We start from the raw sequence: 22642 nt of genomic DNA, 5'->3' as shown, positions 1-22642 counted from the left end.
GAGAGGTTTATAACAGCCTATGCTATATTTACATTCTATAGTCACAGGTCTGTATCTTGATAAAATACACTGTTCTGGCAGGTTTATAATGATTCTTTTGATAATCTAATGTGTTCTGAAAAACCGTCTTGTTCTAGAGGAGTGGGGTTATTTAAGATTATATTATATAAACAGTATAGCGTCCACAGATACATTATTTCTGTGTGTGTATCTACTGCCAGTTCTCTCTCTACAATTTTACGGGTCCACACTCAACCCCCACACTACAACTGTTCACCTAGGAGTCAAACTATAGTCTCTGAGCCTGACACCTTGCCAGTGAAAAAGTCCCAGAAGTTGCTTGGCGGTTTGCTGTCGTCTGACGTCGTGGACGAGGCGTTGGAGCTCTGTCGTACCCAGATGCCTCTCTCTCTAGGACTCTGTGGTTGAGAACCGCTGTCCTGCCGTCCCAGACTGAAATGTAGGCGCTCCTCTGAGCATGTGTGCCTTGAACTGCCTTGCCTCTGCTGCTGGAGCGCTCGCTCTTCACTCTGGGCATATGAGGAGGACTGGGACAGACTCATCAGGTTGTGGTGGGAATGAAACTGTCTCATTTTACCAATGGATTTGGGTGGGACCTCAGAGGAACCTGTTGTAGACACACACACATGTACGGAATATACATATAATAAAAGGTTGCATTTATTTACACATATTTACACGTTGCCGTGAATTGATAATTGAAAGTGACAGTAAAGGCATTTATAATGCTACAAAAGGTTTCTATTTCAAATAAATGGTGTTCTTTTGGTTCTATTCATCAAAGAATCCTGAAAAAAAAGGGCGCATTCCCTTCAAAAACAAAAGTAATCCACTGTGTCTTCAGCGGCTCAGATGTCAAGAGTAAATGATGACTGCTATGTTCATTATTACATCCAACAACAAAACACCTCAGTCTCTAAGGAGACATTCTTGTCTACCCCTGCTCCGGCGGTGAAACAATGGTGGACTGATGACAGCTCACTCAGGGCGGGTCCAAGGTAAAACGCTAGTGTCAATCAACAATCGTGGGAGGGGCCTGGGTCTGTGTGACATCACACAGCCAAGAAGCTGAGAACGGCTTGATTTGAGAAGGGATATTTATAGGAATTTTAAAAAAACACTGAGTTGATTTTTATCATTATAGGGTGGATGTGTACAAACATTGCCAACACAAATTTATGTTCAAACAACATGTAAAAGTGAATTTTGCATCCGTTGACCCCTTTAAGTTTGAACCACTGATGTCACATGGACCATTTTTAATGCTGTCCTTACTACGTTTTGGGACTTGAACATGGTAATTCCCATTGCTGTCTATGGAGGGTCAGAAAGCTCTCGAATTTCATCAAAAAATCTTCATTTGTGTTCAGAAGATGAACGAAGGTCTTAGAGGTTTGGAATGACCTGAGGGTGCGTAATTAATGACAGAATTTTAATTTTTGGGTGAACTAACCCTTTAAGCAACATAGCTGTTTTCAACATTGGCATTTGGCAGTGATAAAAAGAATGCTTCTTGAGCACCAAATCAGTATATAAGAATGATTTCTGAAGGATCATGTGACACTGAAGACTGGAATAAGGCCTGCTGAAAATTCACAGGAATAAATTACGTTAAATATAATCAAATTAAAAAACGTCTATTTTAAATTGTAATATTTCACAGTATCACTGTTATTCCATCAAAGAAATGCAGCCTCAGTGAGCATAAAAGCATAAAACATCTTATCGACCTCAAAATTTTCAAATCGTAGAGGAGATATAATTACATAATTACATCTCTAAAAAGCAGGTAATATATATTATTACTAGTCTAACTACTGCGTCATTGTGAAGAATGCTGTACTACTCACGTTTCCTGTTGGTGTTAAGATGAAGAACATTGAGGAAGACCTCACTGCTCAGACTTCCTATCGCAGATGTCTCTGGGTAAAGAGGACACAGTGGCTCCAGGGATGAAAGGTCATCACTGGACTGACCCACAGAGTGCAGAGATGCCTGTGTGTCCCTCCTTCCACCGGAGTCCGTCTCCATGGTCAGGCTGCTACTACTGCTGTCACAATGGAGAGATGCATATTAGTGTTTGGACAGTAGCAATTATTGTGGTTTCGCCTCTGTAATCAGGCACATTAAACATGTGGTTAAAATGGCAGCCTTTAATTTAGGGTAATTAACCCATTAAACATGTAAACATAACCCTTTTTAAAGTGTCTTTGAATAGACAAAGATAAAGAATGCAATTGTATCTAAAATTCTTAAGGTTAAATTACATTATTGAAACCGTATATTTTACATTCATTGTAAAATATGCATATGTATATAGTATATGCCTAACAAATATTTATGCATATATATATATGCTTACCACAAAATCATGATCCTAAACTTTATCCCCATAACAAAATGTAATTTGGTTAGACGTTGGTTCATCTTTTATGAATCATAAAAATATTGGTGTCCGGGAAGCCGTGATCCTGAGATTGTAGTGCCATGACTTTTTAAAAGCTTATTTCAAAGCTGTGCTATAAATGAATTGTGCTCATAAACAGCTGTCGAGATAGTGGAGGCTTGGACTTGGAAACAGTATTCAACAACTTTATAAGTGCAGTGTTTCATGGGAGTGGGTGGGCACGAAGAAGCTATTTTGAAGTGTTTTGCTTGTCCAACTGGTGGAGATTTGTAGAATCAAGGGTAATATGGTTTTTCCACAAAGAATTCCACTGTTAAACAAAAATAATGCACACCGATGGCAATTACGTAACAATCTTGTGTCTTTAAAAGTTACAATTGAAGAAAAAAATCACCTTTGGAGAAAATCTGAGTGTCTCACTTTTCAAATAAAATCCCATATTCCCACATATTCGTTATATATGATTCTTGTATTAGATGAGTATTATCAGTCAGAAAGCCGACCTGAGTTTCCTGCGCAGCAGATAGTCAATGACATCAGGGTCCGTCTGAATGAGGCTCATGAGCACCTCCTGCTGCAGCTCAGCAGACACCTGCAGATGAAATTAGAATATGAATCTATTAGAATATGAATACTTAATGGAAAGAATTTAACAAAGTCATCTTTCAAGCTCTGTGCATACAAAGTTATAATATACACTCTAAAAAATGCTGGGTTAAATACAACCCAGTGCTGGGTAAAATAGGGACAAACCCAGCAATTGGGCTGTTTTGACCCAGCGGTTGGGTTAAATGTTTAACCCAACCTTCTGGGTAGTAACCCAGCATTTTTTAGAGTGTATGTATCATATGCAGGCCTAAGATTTTATCCATTGTTTTTTCCCCCCCAAAATAACTAGTTTATTCAGAAATGAAAATTCTTTCCCCATTTACACACATGACTTTCTTACACGGAACACAAAATAAGAAATTGTGTGCTGGTGGCCTTTTAAATGTGAAAGCTTCAGTCTCCATAGCATGGAAAAGAGCAGAGAAACAAGGTTCAACATTTCTCCTTTTGTGCTCCATATAGACAAAAGAAAGTCTTAAGTGTTTGGAATATCATTTTACATTTTTTTAAATGACCTTTTCATTGAATGGTTTTCACTCTCTAGTGTCTATCATTCCGCAGCTCTCACCGTGAAGAGATGTTGGTGGTTCTGGATGAGCATCAGGGTGACGGAGATGACAGCAGTGCTGTCTTCTATGCCCAGAGCTTGAGGGCTGAGCTCTCTCTCTGATCCTCTCTCTTTCTGAAGGAGATTGGGCCCAAAGATCACTGCCAGGTTTGCTGCCGTCATCTTATTACCTGAGATCTAATCACAACACCAATTTAAAAACTGGTCCGAATTTTGATTTGATTTTAAACATTTGATTGCACCATTTGTGACAGTCTTTTGTGGTGGGGCTGTCATATATTTTGTTTAGTATCGCCATTATTAAATCTGGCACTGTCAGTTACACGATAATGGCTTGTTGGTTTACACAAAAGCCCAAAGGGATTATTTTTTTCTTTTTTTTAAATATATGTATGTATGTATATATGAATGTAATTTTAGACCAAACTTTTAAGGGCAGTGTCTAGTTTTGCTGTCACAAATAGGCAAAAACCTAATGTAAATATCTAAACTAGGTTTTTCTGGAAAATGGTTTTTGTTTTTGTAACAAAGATTTCTTGCATACAAGCATACTGATGTACGACGGCGTTTTAGTGCCACGTTAAAAAAATTTAAAATCTAAGATTACGAGATTAAAGTCGTAATATTTCGAGAATAAAGTCGAAATTACGAGAATAAAGTCGAAATGTTTCGAGAATAAAGTCGAAATACTACAAGAATACAGTCGAAATATTATGAGAATAAAGTCAAAATGTTTTGAGAATAAAGTCGAAATGTTTCGAGAATTTAAATCGTAGAAATTAAAGTTATAATATTTTGAGAGTATAGCCTTTAATGTGCATGCAAATGACCCGGATTGAGAGCACCGGGAGAAATTGCCAGGCTACCGGAATTGATTTGAATATTGTTGCGTCCGAGATCTTACTGGGATGAGGAAGAGTCCATTTTAAGGACTCGCGGAAACAGTTTAATATCAAGAATAACCGATGATATTTATTAACAGACTGAACAGGAACAACTTTATCTTAACATCACCTCACACACCCAATCGACATTCTTTTGGGGGGCACTGTAGCTCTCTTATTTAACCCTTTTTTAATACACTACAAATATATGTGGGATTATTAGCAGAAATCATACCATGTGTCATACTCGCGGGGACAGTATGCTTGGAAATAATATTTAATGTCTTCCATTGCATTCGTTATTTGTAGTGCGCCAGCCACCCAATAGCAATAAGCTTTGTGCTTTTGGTAGGCCTACTTTTAATATAAGTCTCAGCTTTCAAAATCAGTTCTATAGCGAAACACAAATTATGTGTCTTACAATAATGTGTTTTTCAAGCTCTTTAATGATCAGATCGCTGTATTTATGTGAACCAATTCATTAAATTACACTGTTTTCTTTGTGAAAATTCCACAATTCCAAATTTGTGAAAATTCCACCACCTACTCCGCAAAAACATCTGTGGTGTCCATACTTTTATTCCGCACATGTAGCCTATTTAATTTATAAAACGTTCTAAAAGTTGAAGTGGGCTCCAACTCTATACAAAATATATATATTCTAGTTTAATAGTATGTAGCCTAATGCCACATATATAATTTTTAATTTAATTTGTATATTTTATTATATTTAATAAATAATTTTTCATTTTATAGACCAATGTGAAAGAACACTTTTCCTTGAACACTCCAATTTACTTCCAAACGGCACTAAAACAATATAAAGTTGTCTGAAAACAATGTGTTAGATATTTTGTGGTGCTGAATGGCAAAATAATGAGGAAATAATAAGAAACGTTCCCTACCGTTTCAGACTTCTTTCAATTGCAATTTTTTGCCTACCAATCCATTTCAAATTTCAATTCAACTCCCTGTCCTTCCAGTTTTGAAATGAATGACTGGACATGTGCTGTATTGCGGTTTGCAGCTCACCGTAGGTCTCAATGTGGTTACAGCAGCGCTCTACCACTCGGGGAACTTGTCTGTAGATGGGATTGAGACTGAGTTTGGCCTGTGTGTGACCGGCAGCCTTTTTCAGCTCCAGCTCATTAGGGTGAGAGAGCTGCAGAGCTTCAAGTAGTCTGGACTGACTCTCAACCATATCAGAGATGGAGTCCACAGACATCCCTCCCTGACAGAGAGAAAGAGACACAAAATATATTTTAGATAGGATAGCCAATGGTCACAGATGAATGAAGGTTTGCGGCGTACGATAAATGTCAAAATGACAACATCAATTTCAGTGAAAGCCTGTTCCAATTACAATTCATTACTAAAAAGGATAAACACCTGAAACACTTTCACACTGGTCAGAAAAGAGCTCAAAGCCAGTGAGGAAAAATCTGAACACAATAAATCTATTTATGCTATGTATACAAAAGAAATGTAAACAGATTTCAATGAAAGCTTTTCAGATGTCAACACGTTGACTGAATGACCCAGTAATCTGTTCTCTTTCTCTCTCCATGTTTGGGTGGAGAGAATGAAGAGTTTGACTTGGCAAAGACACCGACATAAATCTCATTCCCTCCTGCTGATATGTAGCCACCCATAGAGATGTTGTCTCCAGTCACACTGAGAGAGGTATGGAAATCACCCATACGGCATCAAACAATAACCTGAACCACGCTGACTGCTGCTACTGCTGTCTGACTCCATAATAACAAACAGCCATTATTAATGTGGTGAAGAATACTATACTGTTCAAAGTATTGCCTAGCTCATCTTATGACTTTCTGTTTTTTAAAAGGTACCTATTTATTGTCTTCACTTGACTCTGATATCTGGGTTCTTGTACCTTTACCAAATTAAGTGGTCATAGCATATATTTTTAATTAAAGGCAGAGTAAGTGATTTCTGGTAGCCAATGTTGATATTTGAAATCACCAAAACAAACACGGCCCTACCCCAAAAGGGTCTTGCCCCTATTTTGATAGCTCCGCCCCACATATACATACGCAACCCAGGGAACGATTAGTTCTGTGAAACAAAGCAAAACTAATGTTACACCGTGTCTACGGACGTGAGCGGCGGTGCAACAAATCCCCGACAGAAAACTGCTGCCGGGTTCTATTTATGACGTGCTGACATACATTTCAAATGGTTTTCAACGGTCGTTTGATCGCGTCCGGTGTAGGCAGACTTTAGCTGTTGTAGACACTGTGTTACTCACCTATTGAGAAGAAACAAAGCAACCTCGGCGTCCGATCGCAGGCCTCCGCTCCTTGAGTTCTCTCCAGCTCTGGAAAGCTGATCCGATATTTACACGGGTCCTACTTCTTGCCTTGTCGTTCCGCAGACGTTTTCCTCTTTTGTTTTTTTATCCGCCATCTCTATCTTTCTGTCGCTCGGCTCGGCTAATGTCCGTCGCATGCACGGAAAGCTCTCTCCTCCACATCACGAGTAGACACGCCCCTTATTGCTGATTGGCTACAAGTTTATTTTGCTATTCGGCCCGAATCAGTTTTCTAAAGTGTTTTTGAAAAATCACATACCCTGCCTTTAAGTCGAGTCACATTTATTTATATAGTGCAATCTTTATACAATAGAGATTGTTTTAAAGCATCTGTACAGTAATAAACTGGAAAATAACAATGCAAATGTTGTAAAGTTCAAGTATAAAGCACTTCAATTTCAGCTATGAGCAGTTCTACAGAAGACAATAGTGTCATTATTCAGCTTAATTAAGTTCAATGTTGATTCAGTTCTGTTCAGTGACAGTGTCAGTGTTGCAAAGTTAATAAATTCTGTATAAAAAGTTTTTGCAGAAACAGACATTTTGGTTTTGAATGATCATATGCTAGTAATAATCTTTGCTAAACATTACACACATTCACAGTGTGTCACAGCCTGCATGATCAGAAAATGATACAATATAAATTAATTGACTGGTCATTTTAATGACATTTTTTATTTTAGTATTATAATTAAAATGAATTAGAATTGTATATTTTATTTATTTTAATTTTAATTAAAATTCTTGAAATTAAATTTGTACATTATAACATCTTAGCTACCATTTTCAGAGTATATGTCTATTTTACAAAAAACAAGGAATAACTGATTTTTTGACTCCATACTCCATACAGCATTTCTGTCTTTTTTTTGTATTTCTGAATCAAGTTTATTCCTGACAGAGTAAATAAGATCAGTTCAGTGAATTATCTCCTTTTGCCTTTTTTTTTGTTGTTGCTCAAATTGGTTTAGAAGCCTCAGCCAGGAGTTTATCTGTGCGATGTACCATATCAGCACTTGACCGTGGGGAATTCTTTGAATTAAATTATGCCAGGTTAGTGATAGCAATGAGTTTTTATTGGCTCTGATTTATATTTGCGTGGATAGTGCCCTCTTCTTTTGTTTGCTCACGTATGAGATGTCAGCAACGATCTCTCAAAGCAATAGCCCACACTTAACTGTGTTGTCATGTATAGCTGTCAGGCCTAACGTTATGCATGTGATGTTATGTGTAATGAATTGCAGATGTTTTTGGGTTAGAAGTTCAACATGACCTGGGATCTGTGTTTTAATAATCAGCTCCTGATTACTAGATCAAAAGACCAAAATTATCTTAAATACACATACCACAGCTTTCAGAAGACAGTACTTTGTGATGAGGATGTTGGCATAGTTTTAAAGATAATATGCACTTACCCGTCTGTGTGTGCGTGAGGTGTTGTCCATGAACGCTGATGAGGGAGGTTTGCTGTGGGCCTCCAGTGCTGGTGAGGAGGCAGCATCAGGTGATAAGGCTGTATTGCCCAGCGGCCGGTTTGCATTGTGCTGCCATATCTCGGCACGGAAGTGAAGAACACTGGCCTCCAGGTCCAGACAGTCCGGTCGGCTCTCTTTCAGGGCATCCTGCCGTTGCTTGTATGCCCGGTCGTTTGCGATGACCTGGGCGAGCGGGATACCGAATGCTTTGGGCGCAGACTCTGTGGAAGAATCCAAACAGTTAGCAAACAAATGACTTTGACAGTAGGCTTATGGACTATTTAATTCATTTGAATTATGTAGATAGATTTTGATATTTAGTGTCCATAGTTTCCAAAGCGTATATGTCACATACAGTGCGTGTCAACTTTTAAAATTTGTTTTTGGACTAGTTTTACACCACATTTCAGGAAGGGAGTGTGTGAAACATATCAAACATTCAAAATGTCAAATGTCATCACAAAAACCTCAAACTCATTATCAGCCCACAAGTCCTATCCTATCCTATTTTTAGGTCAGTTTTGAGCTTTTGCATCCTAACTTGACTTCTTTCAGACTAGTGAAAAAGAAAAACACATTTTATTGTTTGTTTTATTTCACTTTATCTATTTGCGTATGTAGATTTAAATTACAATACATATCTTTAAAAGCGTTTTTTTTCTCCTGCACTTACAGAAATCTATATTTCAATAACACTTACATATACTAAACATCCCGGTTTTATTATAAAATTTGTACTAACAATTGTCTAAATGTACTGTAATTAATCAACTGGGAAAGTATAGTGATATCTATTTTTTTTTTACCCTATTCACCTGTAATATGAAGAGACTTGGGGCCAGATTTTTCAAAACAGGGCAAATTAGCGATAGAAGACAGAATACAGGTTGAGAGTGAGTAAATATTGACAGAATTTTTACGTGAACTGTTCTTTTTAAGTGAATATTTGATTGTCTCCTGTGGCTTGTTTTTGTTTTTTAGATTGTAAATGATACTGCACTTCTAAGACCTATGGGCCACAAATCACGATGTCAATTTTTACATGACTTGAAAGTGTCATATAAAGACTATAATGTTTCAGACATATCTTCAGCTTTAATATGATCAGTATCTCAGTGCACTCTTCCTGTGCTGTTCAGTAAGTGATCTCATGTGTAGCTTCTGTTTGCTTTTCTTGTGCAAAGGAGGAAAACATCTTTATCTGCCCACAGGGATTAAATCTAGAGAGCTCTGTTCAACATATGGCACATCAACACACTGCTTAAACTTATTTGGAAATGTAAATAAATAAATACATACATACAGTGCTGTGAAAAGGTTTTTGCCCCCTTCCTGTTTTTTTAATTTTTTGCATATTTGTCACACTTAAAAGATTCAGATCATCAAACAAATTTTAATATTATAACACAAGTAAATACAAAACAGTTTTTAAATGATGATTTCATTTATTAAGGGAAAAAAGCTGTCCAAACCTATCTGGCCCTACATGAAAAATTAATTGTCTCCTTCTGTTAAATCATGAAAGAACTGTGATTAAGCACAATATGCAAAAAAAAAAAAAAACCCCGGGAAGGGGGCAAAAACTTTTTCACACCACTATACATACATACATACAACAAAAATAAATAAATAAATACATTAAAAAACAAAGTACCAAAAATATATATAAACAACTGTTACAAGTTTGCCTCTCTTGTGTATAAGTAAGCCTCTTAGAGGGTTTACTTAATTAAATGATTTCAGAACTAGCTCAATTAAAACACGAGATGTATTAGCACCTTAAAAAACTCTTCTACTGGATCTTACATGCTTTACATCAAAGAAAGCTTTATTTAACATATTCTTCTAAAGCAGCTTAAATGTAACTGAACTACTATTTATGTAGATGGGGAGGAACAAAGACATGATGTATACGTAAAACGCACACTTTTAAATAGCATCTTTATCACCCTAACAGGACTACATGAGGTTACGTCTAATCTGTTTTGGCTGTCAAAGCAACACAAAAGCAAAGCAGTCTTGTCATCCTCTCTCCTCCTTCCCCTCCTCACAATTCCTTTTCTCCTATCTCTGCCCCAGGGCTTAAAGGTCTAGTGGCGGGTCAGGTTAGTCTGGTCCACTAGCTGCTAGTCCTCCGATAAGCTGGATGGATATGGGGATTGAGTCCTCTTTAAATAAATTCCTCCCTCTACCCTATCACCATCCACCCCTGCAGTCCTTCATTCAGCCCTCCCCGCCTGCTACCTCGAGCTGACGCACATGCTGGAAACAAGCGGCAGACTGTGGTTGCAGGTGGCAGGTGTTTGGCCGAGCTCCAGGAACATGGCCAAACAAATCCAACTGACTCAGGAATCAGTGCTGCTTTAGCTCCGGCAACTTTCGGAGCCGCTCTGAGATCAGTCTGAGCTCTTAGAGCAAAGTTAAATACTGATTCAGCACTAATGAGTTTATTATTATTTAAATGACTGTGTACAACACCCTATTTGGTTTCACTTTATTTTGATGGTCCCTTTAACACATTCTGATGACGATAAGTAACGTTGAACCTACATATCTACTAACTCTCATTAGAGTGTTAGTAGAGTGTTAGTAGACTGGTAGGGTTAGGGTTAGAATAAGCTGACATGTACTTGTAAAGTTACTTATAGTCAGTAGTATGTATGTTGGGATGCCATCACAATAAAGAGTTAGCAGATATTAATCAGACAGTACTTATACTCTAATGAGAGTTTGTTGACATGTTGGTGCAAAGTTACTTATTGTCGACAGAATGCTCAAAAGGGACCATCAAAATAAAGTGTCCAATATTATAGTGTTCTCAACATATACTACTGAGCAAAAGTTTGAGGTCAGTAGATTTTTATTATTATTATTTATTTGTAGAAAGAAATTGCTACTTTTATTCAGTAAGGATGCATTAAATTGATTAAAAGTAAGAGTAAAGTATTTTTGGAATTTATATGCATCAAAGAATCCTGAAAAAATGCATCATGGTTTCCTCAAAAAGATTAAGCATTGTTTTCAACATTGATAATAATAAGAAATGTGCATATTATAATCTGCATATTGGAATGATTTCTGTAGGATCGTGATGCTGAAAATTCAGCTTTGCCATCACAGGAATAATTTTAAAAAAAAATTTTTAAATAGATTTTAAATTGTACTTTCACAATATTACTGTTTTACTATATTTTTGTTTGAATAAATACAGCCTTGGTAAGCATAATAGACTTTTTTCAAAAACAATAAGAAATTGTACCATCCCTAAACTTTTGAACGGTGTAGTTACATCAAAAATAAATGTGTAAATAAAACCCTAAAATACAGTTAAATCAATACAACTCTTAAAGGGCTTTTTAACAACATCATATGACCCCTTGAAGTCTTTGCTGAGTATCCTCACACAAACTGGTTCTACTGTTTACACATTATATAGTGTGAAGGAATGGTTTCAGAATTGTTTAGATTGTATCAGTATGCGAGTCATAGCTAGTATTTTAGCCTCTAAAATGATCCTACAAAAAGATCAAAACAAAGATGAATACACAATACATAGAAAACATGCATTCACAGGGATGCACAGATTGCAAAGAAGCAAAGCTACATGGGATGTAAAATTGTCTTGCGTCTTAAAGACTTAAAGCCTTATGTCTTAAAGGCCTATGGGAGATTTAAAAGAACTGTGACACACCAAGCAGCCCTGGCAACCAGAGTCAGAGGATCCACTGACCGAACAGCCATTTATAAGTCTCTATTCTCTGTTCATCATCACTGTCCGCCACCATCACCAAAGAATGGCGATTAGTAGTACAGTAGTAATGGTTTAACAATGACAATGTCATGAAGACAGAGTTACATAAGTTGACAAATATATAAGTGGACATCTGGATGAAATTTGAAATGCAGTTTCATTATCATTTGTGTGTAGTTTAAAATCATCTAAAAGAGAATAGTTGAAGACCTGACATTTAAGTATATATGTCTTGTTGGTTGTTTGTTAAACAAAGATTACAAGACTGCATGAGCTCAGGAATGCTGCCTGACAAACACAGGGCATTTAAAGACAATCCAATTCATCGCTCTCAACCCATTTTACTTCCATAATGTGACATTATTTAAAAGTAAAATGGGATATTCAACAAAGGGTGGAAGTGGAACTTGATTTTATCTATCTTGAGAAGTGACAATCATGTAGAATGGAGCCAGGCTAGTTTACTAATGCAGTACCATAAAACAATGCCAGCTACATGGCTGGTAGTGGACCTTGGCAAAAATGGAAAGGTACTTCAGAGGAAGATCAAGTTATTCATTTTATTTCATTAAAAAATGTTTACAAAGACAACTATGTTTTTTGAAAATTTAATTTTGTGAAACTTTACTATGTTTAAACTATTGCCTTTCTATAGCCATTTACACACAGGTTGCATGAGATCTAATGATATGTGAAAAATGAAATAAAAACATCTCTTACCTCGCTCTTTCTTTTCTTTTGAGAAGGAGTCAAACTTTCTCCGTAGTGATTTCCTCCTCTTACGAATCTCTGGAGAAAAAAAAACAGGATTATGGTTGCTTTTGTGTATAGATCTATAAAATGCATACATATATATATATCAGATATATATATAAAATGACACAAAATATAAATTCTAAAAATGTCACTAAATTTAACTATGCACCACCGTTCAAAAGTTTGGGGTTGCGGAAGTTGAATTGATATATGTTTTCTTGTTTGCATTCTGGTTTGTATATTGTAAAAAAAAATTTTAAAAAAAGTTTGGGGTTGGTAAGTTTTTTTTTTTGAAAGCCCCTTGTGCCGAGAGTGTGAATCATTAGCTGGAAGATGCTGTTTCTCATGAGGGTGTTGTGGAGGGAGGCGGAGCTTCCTCCTCTCTGGAGGCGGGGTTTAGCCTATAGGGAAAAAAAGAAGAAATGCATTCTGATATATCATTACGTATATTATGCTGATAAGAGAGCGCTGAAGGTTCCTGATCATGCTTACCGAAAGTTTATTTTCGTCATCTGCTGCACTGACAACCTTGAGAAAAAAAGAGAGAAGCAAAATTCTATGAATTCTATGAAAAGTCAAATCAAAACCAATTGGTTTGTATATTGTAAAAAAAAAAAAAAAAAAAAGTTTGGGGTTGGTAAGTTTTTTTTTTGAAAGCCCCTTGTGCCCACCAAAGCAAGTCAAATAGTGATACTGTCAACTGTTATTACAATTTAAAATAACTGTTTTCTATTTGTAATATTTTTAAGATGTAAATTATTTCTGAGGGCAAATCTAAATTTTTCACTGAAATCAGTGTCATATAATGCTTCAGAAATCATTCTAGTATGATGATTTAATGCTCAAGAAACATGTATTATTATTATCATTGTTGAAAACTGCTGTGCTGCTTAATATTTTTTGTGGAAACCAAGATTAAAGGATTCTTTGATGAACAGGAAGTTCAATGTACAGCATTTATTTTAAATAGATTTTTGTAACATTTTAAATGTTTTCACTGTAACTTCTCATATAAAAGTATTTATTTCTTTAAAAAAATAACTCAAACTTTTAAACAGTATTGTATAAAAATATCAATTTAATGCTTACAACACATAACACAAACACCTAAACAGATGCATGTAATAACAAGACTTCCTTTCCCAAAAATAAACTGTTCCGTTTAGATGGCTGATAATGAAGTGAAACCTCTTGAGCACCAAGCATGGGCACAGAGCTGGCAAAGCAAACACTATATAAAACCTATATTAGTGAAAGCTGTGAGTAAGACAAAATTAGAAGCAGAAGCATTTCCTACACAGATAAACAGCCACAATTATCCTCGATTGTTGCTATAGAAAAAGAGTATTCTTTCCAAATTTGGAGCTGAAAATAAGTATAGCTGAAGTAAAACACCTTTTGTCTGTGTGTTTTCATAACTCTGATGTACTCTGTCTATACGGCCCTCAGGAGAACAGTAAAAAATGTGATGAATAGCTGATCCCATTACTAGGTTAAAAATTCCCCCACAGTGCTGCAACATTTTAAACTCAAACCAATAGACGTGTTTACACTCAAACCTCTTCCTGTCTGTAAATGCTGATAAGTTGGTTCCATTTTGTTATGCCTTCAACTTACAGATAAACTTTTACTCATTTGAATCAGAAGAGGTCTGAGTTATTGAGCTGAAGGGAAAAGGTTTAAAAGACGCTCCTTTGAGATGTCCAGAGACAGAGAAAACCAAATGAGTTGTAGCACATGCAGAGGGGCTTTAGGTGGGGTCATATTCCCATGACTGCAGGAAATGAGTTTGTTTCGATGGCAACTGCCCCCAACCCTCCCCACACGCCAAGACATCATGGGCTAAAGCCCCCATCAGCTCCCATCAGAGAGAGGATGATTAGGGGAATGAACAGAGAGCATGCTGAGATATTAGCCTGATTCAGGATAAATAATCTCTTCGGGCCACAGCAGAGATTGAAAACAAAGTAAAGGAGCCACTTTTAGAAAGCAAGAGACTAAAACAAAACAATGACAACAAAACAACAGCTCCAGGCTGCATACAGCTAGAGTTTACAAAGATTAGGAATCACAATATTACAGACAAAATGCAGAAAGTTTACAGTACTTAACTTTCAGTTAACCACAAACAAACCAGAAAATAACCAAAGCCAAACAGAGAGGTCAGTCACTCATGACATGCTTTTCGAATTCTCTTAAGTGCATTTCACAAAGTTTCATTTAACTCTCCAAAGGACATTCATCTTCCCCAAAAATAGCTGCCATACACGTTGATGACAATTCCAAGAGGAGCGGCTGAATAAACCACCAGGCTGAATCTGACAGATTTCTCCTTTGGGAGGAAAATGTTCCGTAAATATTCCCATAAATTGTGGCGGCTGCTTCCCCATGGGTCAGCTAAAGTGCCGGCTGAGGTCTTCTCACAGATGACCGGTTGAAAACTCCACTATAGAGAACAGAGGATGACCTTCTCTGATCTGACCATGTGGAGCTGCTTGTACGTGCTGGGAATACCACTTCCCATAAAACAATGTGGTTTTCCATGGTGGGACATAAGGGGACTCTCACATGATAACAAAATCCCATCTCACATTATCAAACAGGGACCACAGGGATGGTTCTGTTAATTAATAGGCCTAATGTTCATTTAATATTGAATGTGAACTCTCCAACAAACTGATTTAGCTTCATGACCTAATGGCTACTCAACAGTACCAAATGCACACACCAAATATCAAAATGTATTATGAAATGTATAAGTCCAATGAGCTGCAAAGGCTCAACAATATTACGAATGACAAATTTATAATTGCATAAACGTCAGCAGAAGGCAAACGCATGGAACAAATACTGGGCTAAGTTGTACTGTCTTATATTTCACACAGTTTTGTTCTTGGACTTCAGAAATAAGGACATGTCACGCAATCCTAATTTGGCAGCCTCCACCAAGTGGCAGATGAATTTGTTTTAAAATACCTTGACTGGCGTAAACAAAAGATGTGTCTATAATAGAGAGATAAGTCTATTTATAGCAAGATAATATAGTTGATTACATTTTATTCATTGGATTCAGAGCTGTTTTTTCTCTTGCTGTCTATGGCGAAGTGACCTGAAACCTATTTTTGGGTCATGACCCCAACACTGGTGTGCAACAATTCAGATGTTCTGTTGGTACGGCACTGCTGTACTCCATCTTACAAATTTCACCTCTCAGAAGTCTTATCTGCTAGATTTACTATCGGAAATCCCTCAGAAATACCTCTGAATTGACTGCGATGTGATATTTGCATGGACTTCTTGGGAATTCGATAAGCATCTGTCTGAAATAATCATATCTAGACTGTGACAAGATATGATTATTATATGTGACCCTGGACCACAAAACCAGTCATAAGGGTCACCCCAGCGACTTAAGACTGGTTTTGTGGTCCAGGGTCACATATGTAAAACGATTTATCACTTAGTATTTAAATCTATGCACTACTTCTGTCATGCATGATTACCAGACATCACAAAACAAGCTATTTCAACAAGGAAGTGTACCTCTAGGGATGCTGATCTTAAAGTCTAGGTCTCTTCTTTCCAAGTGGTAAAGGGCCACCTCCTGCAGACGTGCTCTTTCCAGCTCTGAGAGGCTTTGGATGGAAACCGGCTGAAGCTTCACGCTCTGCCCCAGCATGGTGGCCCACATATGGTCGCCCTGAGAAAGAGAAAGACAGAAAAAGAAAGCAGAAGTGAAACAGTGAACGCATTACTTTCAGACTCAGCAGGCCTTTTTGCAGAGTTTGGTTGTGGACCAGCTCGAGCACACCTGGTTATGATTTTAAAGGGAAGCTGATTCATGTGTGTTTGATCAGAGTTGGAATTCTGCAGCAAGGAGCAGGATTTACCCTGCTGAAATTGATATACTGCAGTTAAAGTGCTTTGCACACCCCTTACAAACCGACCATCAAATATTGTGCAGCAAAAGCTGGGGTTAAAAGGTGTGAAATCACTCCCAACAGTCCTTAAGAGAGATTTTTAGACATTCATAGTTTTAGATATTTATCCCTTATAGGAACACGTCTGGATAAACATGCCCTAAAAGGCCTGTCTGGGTTACTAAAAACACAAAAGCCTAAAGGTCTAAGTACTTAAAACATGCTATATGAGAAAAACACAATATTTGAGCTTCTCAGTTTAATTTGGATTCAAGGATGGCTACTTTTAGACTTGGCAGCAGCACTGTATTGGGTCAACATACAATAGCTAGTGGACATTTTTTGACCTAATGTAATTCCTCTGACAGCATACATCCTGTGAGTAGTCATATGTGTTGGCACATCTGATGTGATGACAACGAGAAGAGCCGAAAGCCAAAACAGTTACTGAAAGGAAATTTGCTGCCGATCAACCTCAATGCTTATTTGAATACTGCTAGAATGACAAATCAGAATATAATGTCTTGTCCTCTTTAACGGCAAGATATCATCCTGAAAATGTACATATCCAATTTTAAAATATCACGTGATAAAGTACACTTAAAGGTATAGTTCACCCAAAAAATGAAAATTCTGTCAATAATTTCTCACTCTCATATCGTTTCAAACCGGTAAGACCTTTGTTCATCTTCTGAACACAAATTACGATATTGTTGAAGAAATCCGAGAGCTTTCTGACCCTGCACGTTCAAGGCCCAGAAAGATAGTAAGGACATCATTAAAATAGTCCATGTGACATCAGTGGTTCAACCGTAATTTTATGAAGCTACGAGAATACTTTTGTGCGCAAAGGAAACAAAAACAACAATTTTATTCAACAATTTCTTCTCTTCCGTGTCAGAATTTGACATGCATTCACGACAATACCACAATGCATGTGTGTGCGCTCCTCTCTTTGCAAACAAGCTGCAGTTTCTTGAACGTGATAGTTGCGTTGCTGTTTATGGATGGTCAGAAAGCTCTCGGATTTCATCAAAAATATCTTAATTTGTTTTCCAAAGATGAAGGAAAGTCTTACGGGTTTGAAACGATATGAGGGTGAGTAATTAATGACAGAATTTTCATTTTTGGGTGAATTATTACTTTAAAATGAGTCGTTAGAATCAAAACCTTGAAACTATGTCTCCAAAAACAATAAGGAACTGAGCGAACTTACATGAGGGCATTTAGCCTGATTCTGTGGTTATAAAACCCCAGCCTTTCACTGTTTAAACAAATGTGTGAGTTGTCATCTTACTAGGGTTTAATTGAAAGCAGGAGTGTGTCTGTAATCTGTTTCCTTGTGTCCACGTGGGAGGTCACTTTCCACTCAAGTTGTGGTCACGCAAGTTGCCAACCAGTGCCAACTAAAGGATAGAGGTCACAGGTTGTGCTCTGTTTATTTGGCTGAAAATGGAGATTAGTGAAAACAACATGAGATCCATCAAACACCTTGTTGATACCAGTATTTCAAATGTATGTAGAAACTGGTATTACTGAGAGCATCTCTTTATGCTATGCATTCGGAACTATCATTATAAACTTTTTTTATTATGGAACTGTAAACATCCCTTATCTTTTGCAGGATCATTGAGATATAAGATTTAAGTGATGTACTTACAAGAAAAACGAATCATAAAAACTACTGTGGCTGAGCAACATGTTCATTGGTATCATGCGATTTCAGGGTGGGAGGATGAGAGAGGCCTCAGGGCAATGCAAGCCACAAAGTCTTTTTCCTATTCCCCTCCTCCCTAACTCTGTTTCATATGCCCTTCTCTTTCTCACATACACTGTCCCTTCTTTTAAACAAAAAAGTGAAGGTCAGGAACGAAGGGAAGAGCAAAACACAAACACATGTAGCATTACGCCATACTTCAAAGCCCACTGAAACCCAAACCACCATCATTCATCAGGAGTATTTACAGGACACAAAGGCTTTTGTGAGAAACACTTGCCTTCATAAAACTAAACGGACATAACAAACACAACACACATCCTATATGATGTATCAGGACTCTTGGGTAATTTCTCAAATTATGAAGAAAAGGCAGTTTTAATGTATTTGTGTTATGATTCATGCTAAATTAAGTACATGCTGGTAAAGTCCATGATCATTAATTTAATCATAAGCTAATTTTAGAGTAAAAATGCTGGGTTGCTTCAACCCAACTTTTGGTCAAATTAAATTTTTAACCAAGTAGTTGGGTTCCTCCATATTTGACCCAAACCTAACTATTTACAAAAGCCATCTAAAATGTTCAGCAGAGGGTTTGTAAAATATATCCAGTACAAAAACTCTAACCCCCAATAATCAAACCCTACTAACCCAAGCACATCCTGAGACCCTATAGAGGGAGGAGACCAGAATTTTTTGACAATGAGACAAGACTGTATTTGGGAAGTTCCATCAGTCCATGAAAAGATAAACACCTAACTAATATATACATATACACAAGACCAGTTCACAAGTTGGACAATGCAATAATCATGATTGTATGGAAGCCTATTTCCATAACAGAATAAAAAAGGTAATTGTGATCTCATAATTGTGTCTTTTTTATGTTTGGCAATTCTGAGAAAAATCATAGCCATTTGGATCATCATTGGTTATTACTGATTGTATATTATGCTGAAACAATGTTCCTCTAATATCAAATAGAAATTTAGTTGACAGGGAACATGAAAATAACAGGCTGCTACGACATGTCCATGTGTAAATCAGGTTCTTGCATTCATGTCTGAGACAACTAATCCAAGTGCAGACATACCTGAGTGCATGACAAGACCCAGACAAAAACATCAGAGGCTCATAAATATTGTTGCAAGACCACTCGAGTACTAGAACAATAAAGTAAACAGTTTTGTGAAACTGCTTCACTCTGAAGAGATTTCCTTAGCCATCCAGAGCAAACAATAGCTTATTCCTTAAAAAGTCTTTCTCAGTCCATGCTCTTATTTCCTTTCAGAATTCTTGTCCGATTTCCACTTGATATACTTCTTGAGCCCTGACCATATTTGTCTCCTGATCCTTAAAACCTGGCTCATGGTCCCTCATGAGAATTTCGATATAAATACTTGTATTTAGAAACATGCTGACAGTTCCCAGATGCCCCTTTTAAATAATTTCCAAGTGCTTGTATAAGAGTTCAGCCAGTAACAATCCTGGTGTTTCTATTGAAGGAACACAATCAGATAATTCTTGTGATGGTGACGAGTATGATATGCACATCAGCGATAACCTTCTATTGTGTATTCAGTCTCAACTACATCTGTTGAGCCTTTACATCAATGGCTTGTTTTGGTGTGCATGGATGAATGTGAATGTGCATAAATGTGAGCACATAATAATGTGTGAGAAGATAAACAGCTAAGCGTCCATACAATGGAAAGTTACAGAGAACCTCTCTGTTCTTGAGCAACACACCAAACCCAAGACCTCTCTGCACATTTAGAGAACTGAAAGAAAAATGAGAGAAAATAAATTAGCAGCAGTCAGCCCTTCTGAATTATCCATTTAAGCTATACTGTGTCAAATAACAAAAACAACAGGCAAACTCAATATCTGCTTTCACACTGAGTCCCTTTTGGACGATCTCTAACTACAAAACAATTAGACAACCTCAGACAGTCTTAGCATCAAAAGGTTTCGAACAAGGGCTCTTTTCACTCCTCGGACCGATTTAGGTCTGGTAGCATCCCTCCATTGCATCCTGTTAAGTATGTATCTTTTTCTAAAGGAAGTTCCCTCAGAGCAAGAATCTAAATTCATCATTCTGTGTGTAATGTTGTCTGGTGGCCTCATCAGTTGTCAACAAAAGGAAACTGAATCCTAAGGAATGTGAGGTCTGCTTTATGTTGATTCAGAGCAGCAGCTGTCAGGCTCCTCTGGCTGGTGTTTCTCATGCTGAGCTGATTGATTATCTGCCATGAGCTAAAGCGTGGTTTTGGCTTCACCTGGGCGCCGTATCTTCATCAGCTCCTCGGGCTCCTCCAGCTGGGGCCCGACGGAACCGTGTTTTCCCCACATGCCTCTTTCTGTAATAATGACAATCATAAGAATGCTGACACAATGAATAATAATTATAACAACAACAACAATTATTATTATTATTATACCCTGTGTTACAATTGTGTAGTAGTATTACATGGAAATAATAATAATAATAATAATAATAATAATAATTACTAAAACTGTTTTAGAAAAAAAAATGTTACTTGAAATGAAATAAATGATGATTGACATATAATTGAAATATATATATATATTTATTTATTTATTTCAATACATTAAATTACACCACCTACAGTAAGCAGTTTTTAATTTTATTATTATTATATTTTAAGCACCACTAAAATATCAAAAATTGCTCTTAATTCAGAAACTGAAAACATATTTATGAGAGAAAGGTTGTATTCAAGTCAATTTTGTATGAATTACATTTTTAATAACTTCATATATCTATACAAAGAAAAAAAAAAGAATGTCATGTCACTAACCCTTACGTAGATATACACTATAAATCCATATTCTTCTGCTGAACTCTTGAAGAAACAAGTTCACATACACAACAGAAGGACTGTATATGTTTACCTAAAACAGTATGCAGTAGCTGGTGGTTAAACATGAGAAATCCAGATTTAGTCACACTCACATAACAAACACAAAACACACATGTGGCAAACAGTGGCATCATAAACACTATGAGTATGCTATTCCCCAAGCATATCATTGCATTTACATATTCACTGAATGTATTCTACACGTTCATTGAAGTCTCATACTGCAGCCACATTCTCGGAAAAACTACCTCACATACAGACTCTCACACACACTTTTCACTCTACCTGCAGACTGGGAGACGGGCAGTGTGTCTGACAGAAACACACACTCTGTGAATAAGAGCAATCTCCTCAGACTCTTCTGACAGAAAAAACAACAGGCAAACTCAATATCTGCTTTCACACTGAGTCCCTTTTGGACGATCTCTAACTACAAAACAATTAGACAACCTCAGACAGTCTTAGCATCAAAAGGTTTCGAACAAGGGCTCTTTTCACTCCTCGGACCGATTTAGGTCTGGTAGCATCCCTCCATTGCATCCTGTTAAGTATGTATCTTTTTCTAAAGGAAGTTCCCTCAGAGCAAGAATCTAAATTCATCATTCTGTGTGTAATGTTGTCTGGTGGCCTCATCAGTTGTTATATTCATGTACCTGATAGGATAAGGTCAACAAAAGGAAACTGAATCCTAAGGAATGTGAGGTCTGCTTTATGTTTTAAGGCCATTGAAACTGACATGAAAAAATGTCACCACTTCAGAGGAGGTAAAGTCTCATAAACAGGCACAATGCTCTTGTTTTAGTTGGAGAAAGAGACTGCTGTATCTCTGCTATGGTTTGTCTCCTATGCAAGGATGTCAACGAATCATCCAAAAATGGTGTAAAAACAAGGCGAGTAACTAAGGTAGCATGAGATCATTAAAAAATATATATTTTTAAAAGATCTCAGACATTTTTGAAAATGATTTTTTTAAAATTATGATTTAATCACAAGCGATGTACCCGTAAAAATAGTAAAATACTTTCCTCAAATACCTTTGCACTTTAAATACAAGTGTACAAGTTTTTAAACATTTTTTGAAGTAATACAATTATTTTAACAAATAATATTACATTTACATTGTTAAATGTTCTTAGAGTTACTCCATTCGACCTGAAAAAAAACTTTTTAATTAAAGTAAAAAAATCTGATATAAAAAAAATCAAAACAAAACCTAATGGCCCTGAAATAGTCCACACACTGACTGTCAAAAAAATTAAATAAATGATAATTAAATAATATATAATAATAATAATAATAATATATAATATAATT

The 22642-nt window shown here is 36.7% G+C and overlaps 1 protein-coding gene across 1 annotated transcript in view; it reads right to left on the bottom strand.

The window, feature by feature from the left end:
* LOC107707900 (rho GTPase-activating protein 6-like) overlaps nt 1-22642 on the bottom strand; it is a 37190-nt gene that overhangs the window by 1326 nt on the left and 13222 nt on the right. Inside the window, exons 2-9 of the mRNA XM_016512010.1 lie at nt 16350-16506; nt 12771-12839; nt 8240-8520; nt 5508-5720; nt 3606-3782; nt 2932-3020; nt 1872-2071; nt 312-628 (exon numbers count right to left, since the gene is read on the bottom strand). Of these exons, the coding sequence (XP_016367496.1) occupies nt 312-628; nt 1872-2071; nt 2932-3020; nt 3606-3782; nt 5508-5720; nt 8240-8520; nt 12771-12839; nt 16350-16506 (1503 nt within the window). The remainder of the gene's footprint in view (nt 1-311; nt 629-1871; nt 2072-2931; nt 3021-3605; nt 3783-5507; nt 5721-8239; nt 8521-12770; nt 12840-16349; nt 16507-22642) is intronic.

This window comes from Sinocyclocheilus rhinocerous, unplaced genomic scaffold (assembly GCF_001515625.1).
Source record: "Sinocyclocheilus rhinocerous isolate Xijiao unplaced genomic scaffold, SAMN03320098_v1.1 scaffold2852, whole genome shotgun sequence".
NCBI classification, from domain to species: Eukaryota; Metazoa; Chordata; class Actinopteri; order Cypriniformes; family Cyprinidae; genus Sinocyclocheilus; species Sinocyclocheilus rhinocerous.
The sequence above is the reverse complement of the archived record's forward strand: the minus strand, read 5'-3'. Positions and strand labels throughout refer to the sequence as shown.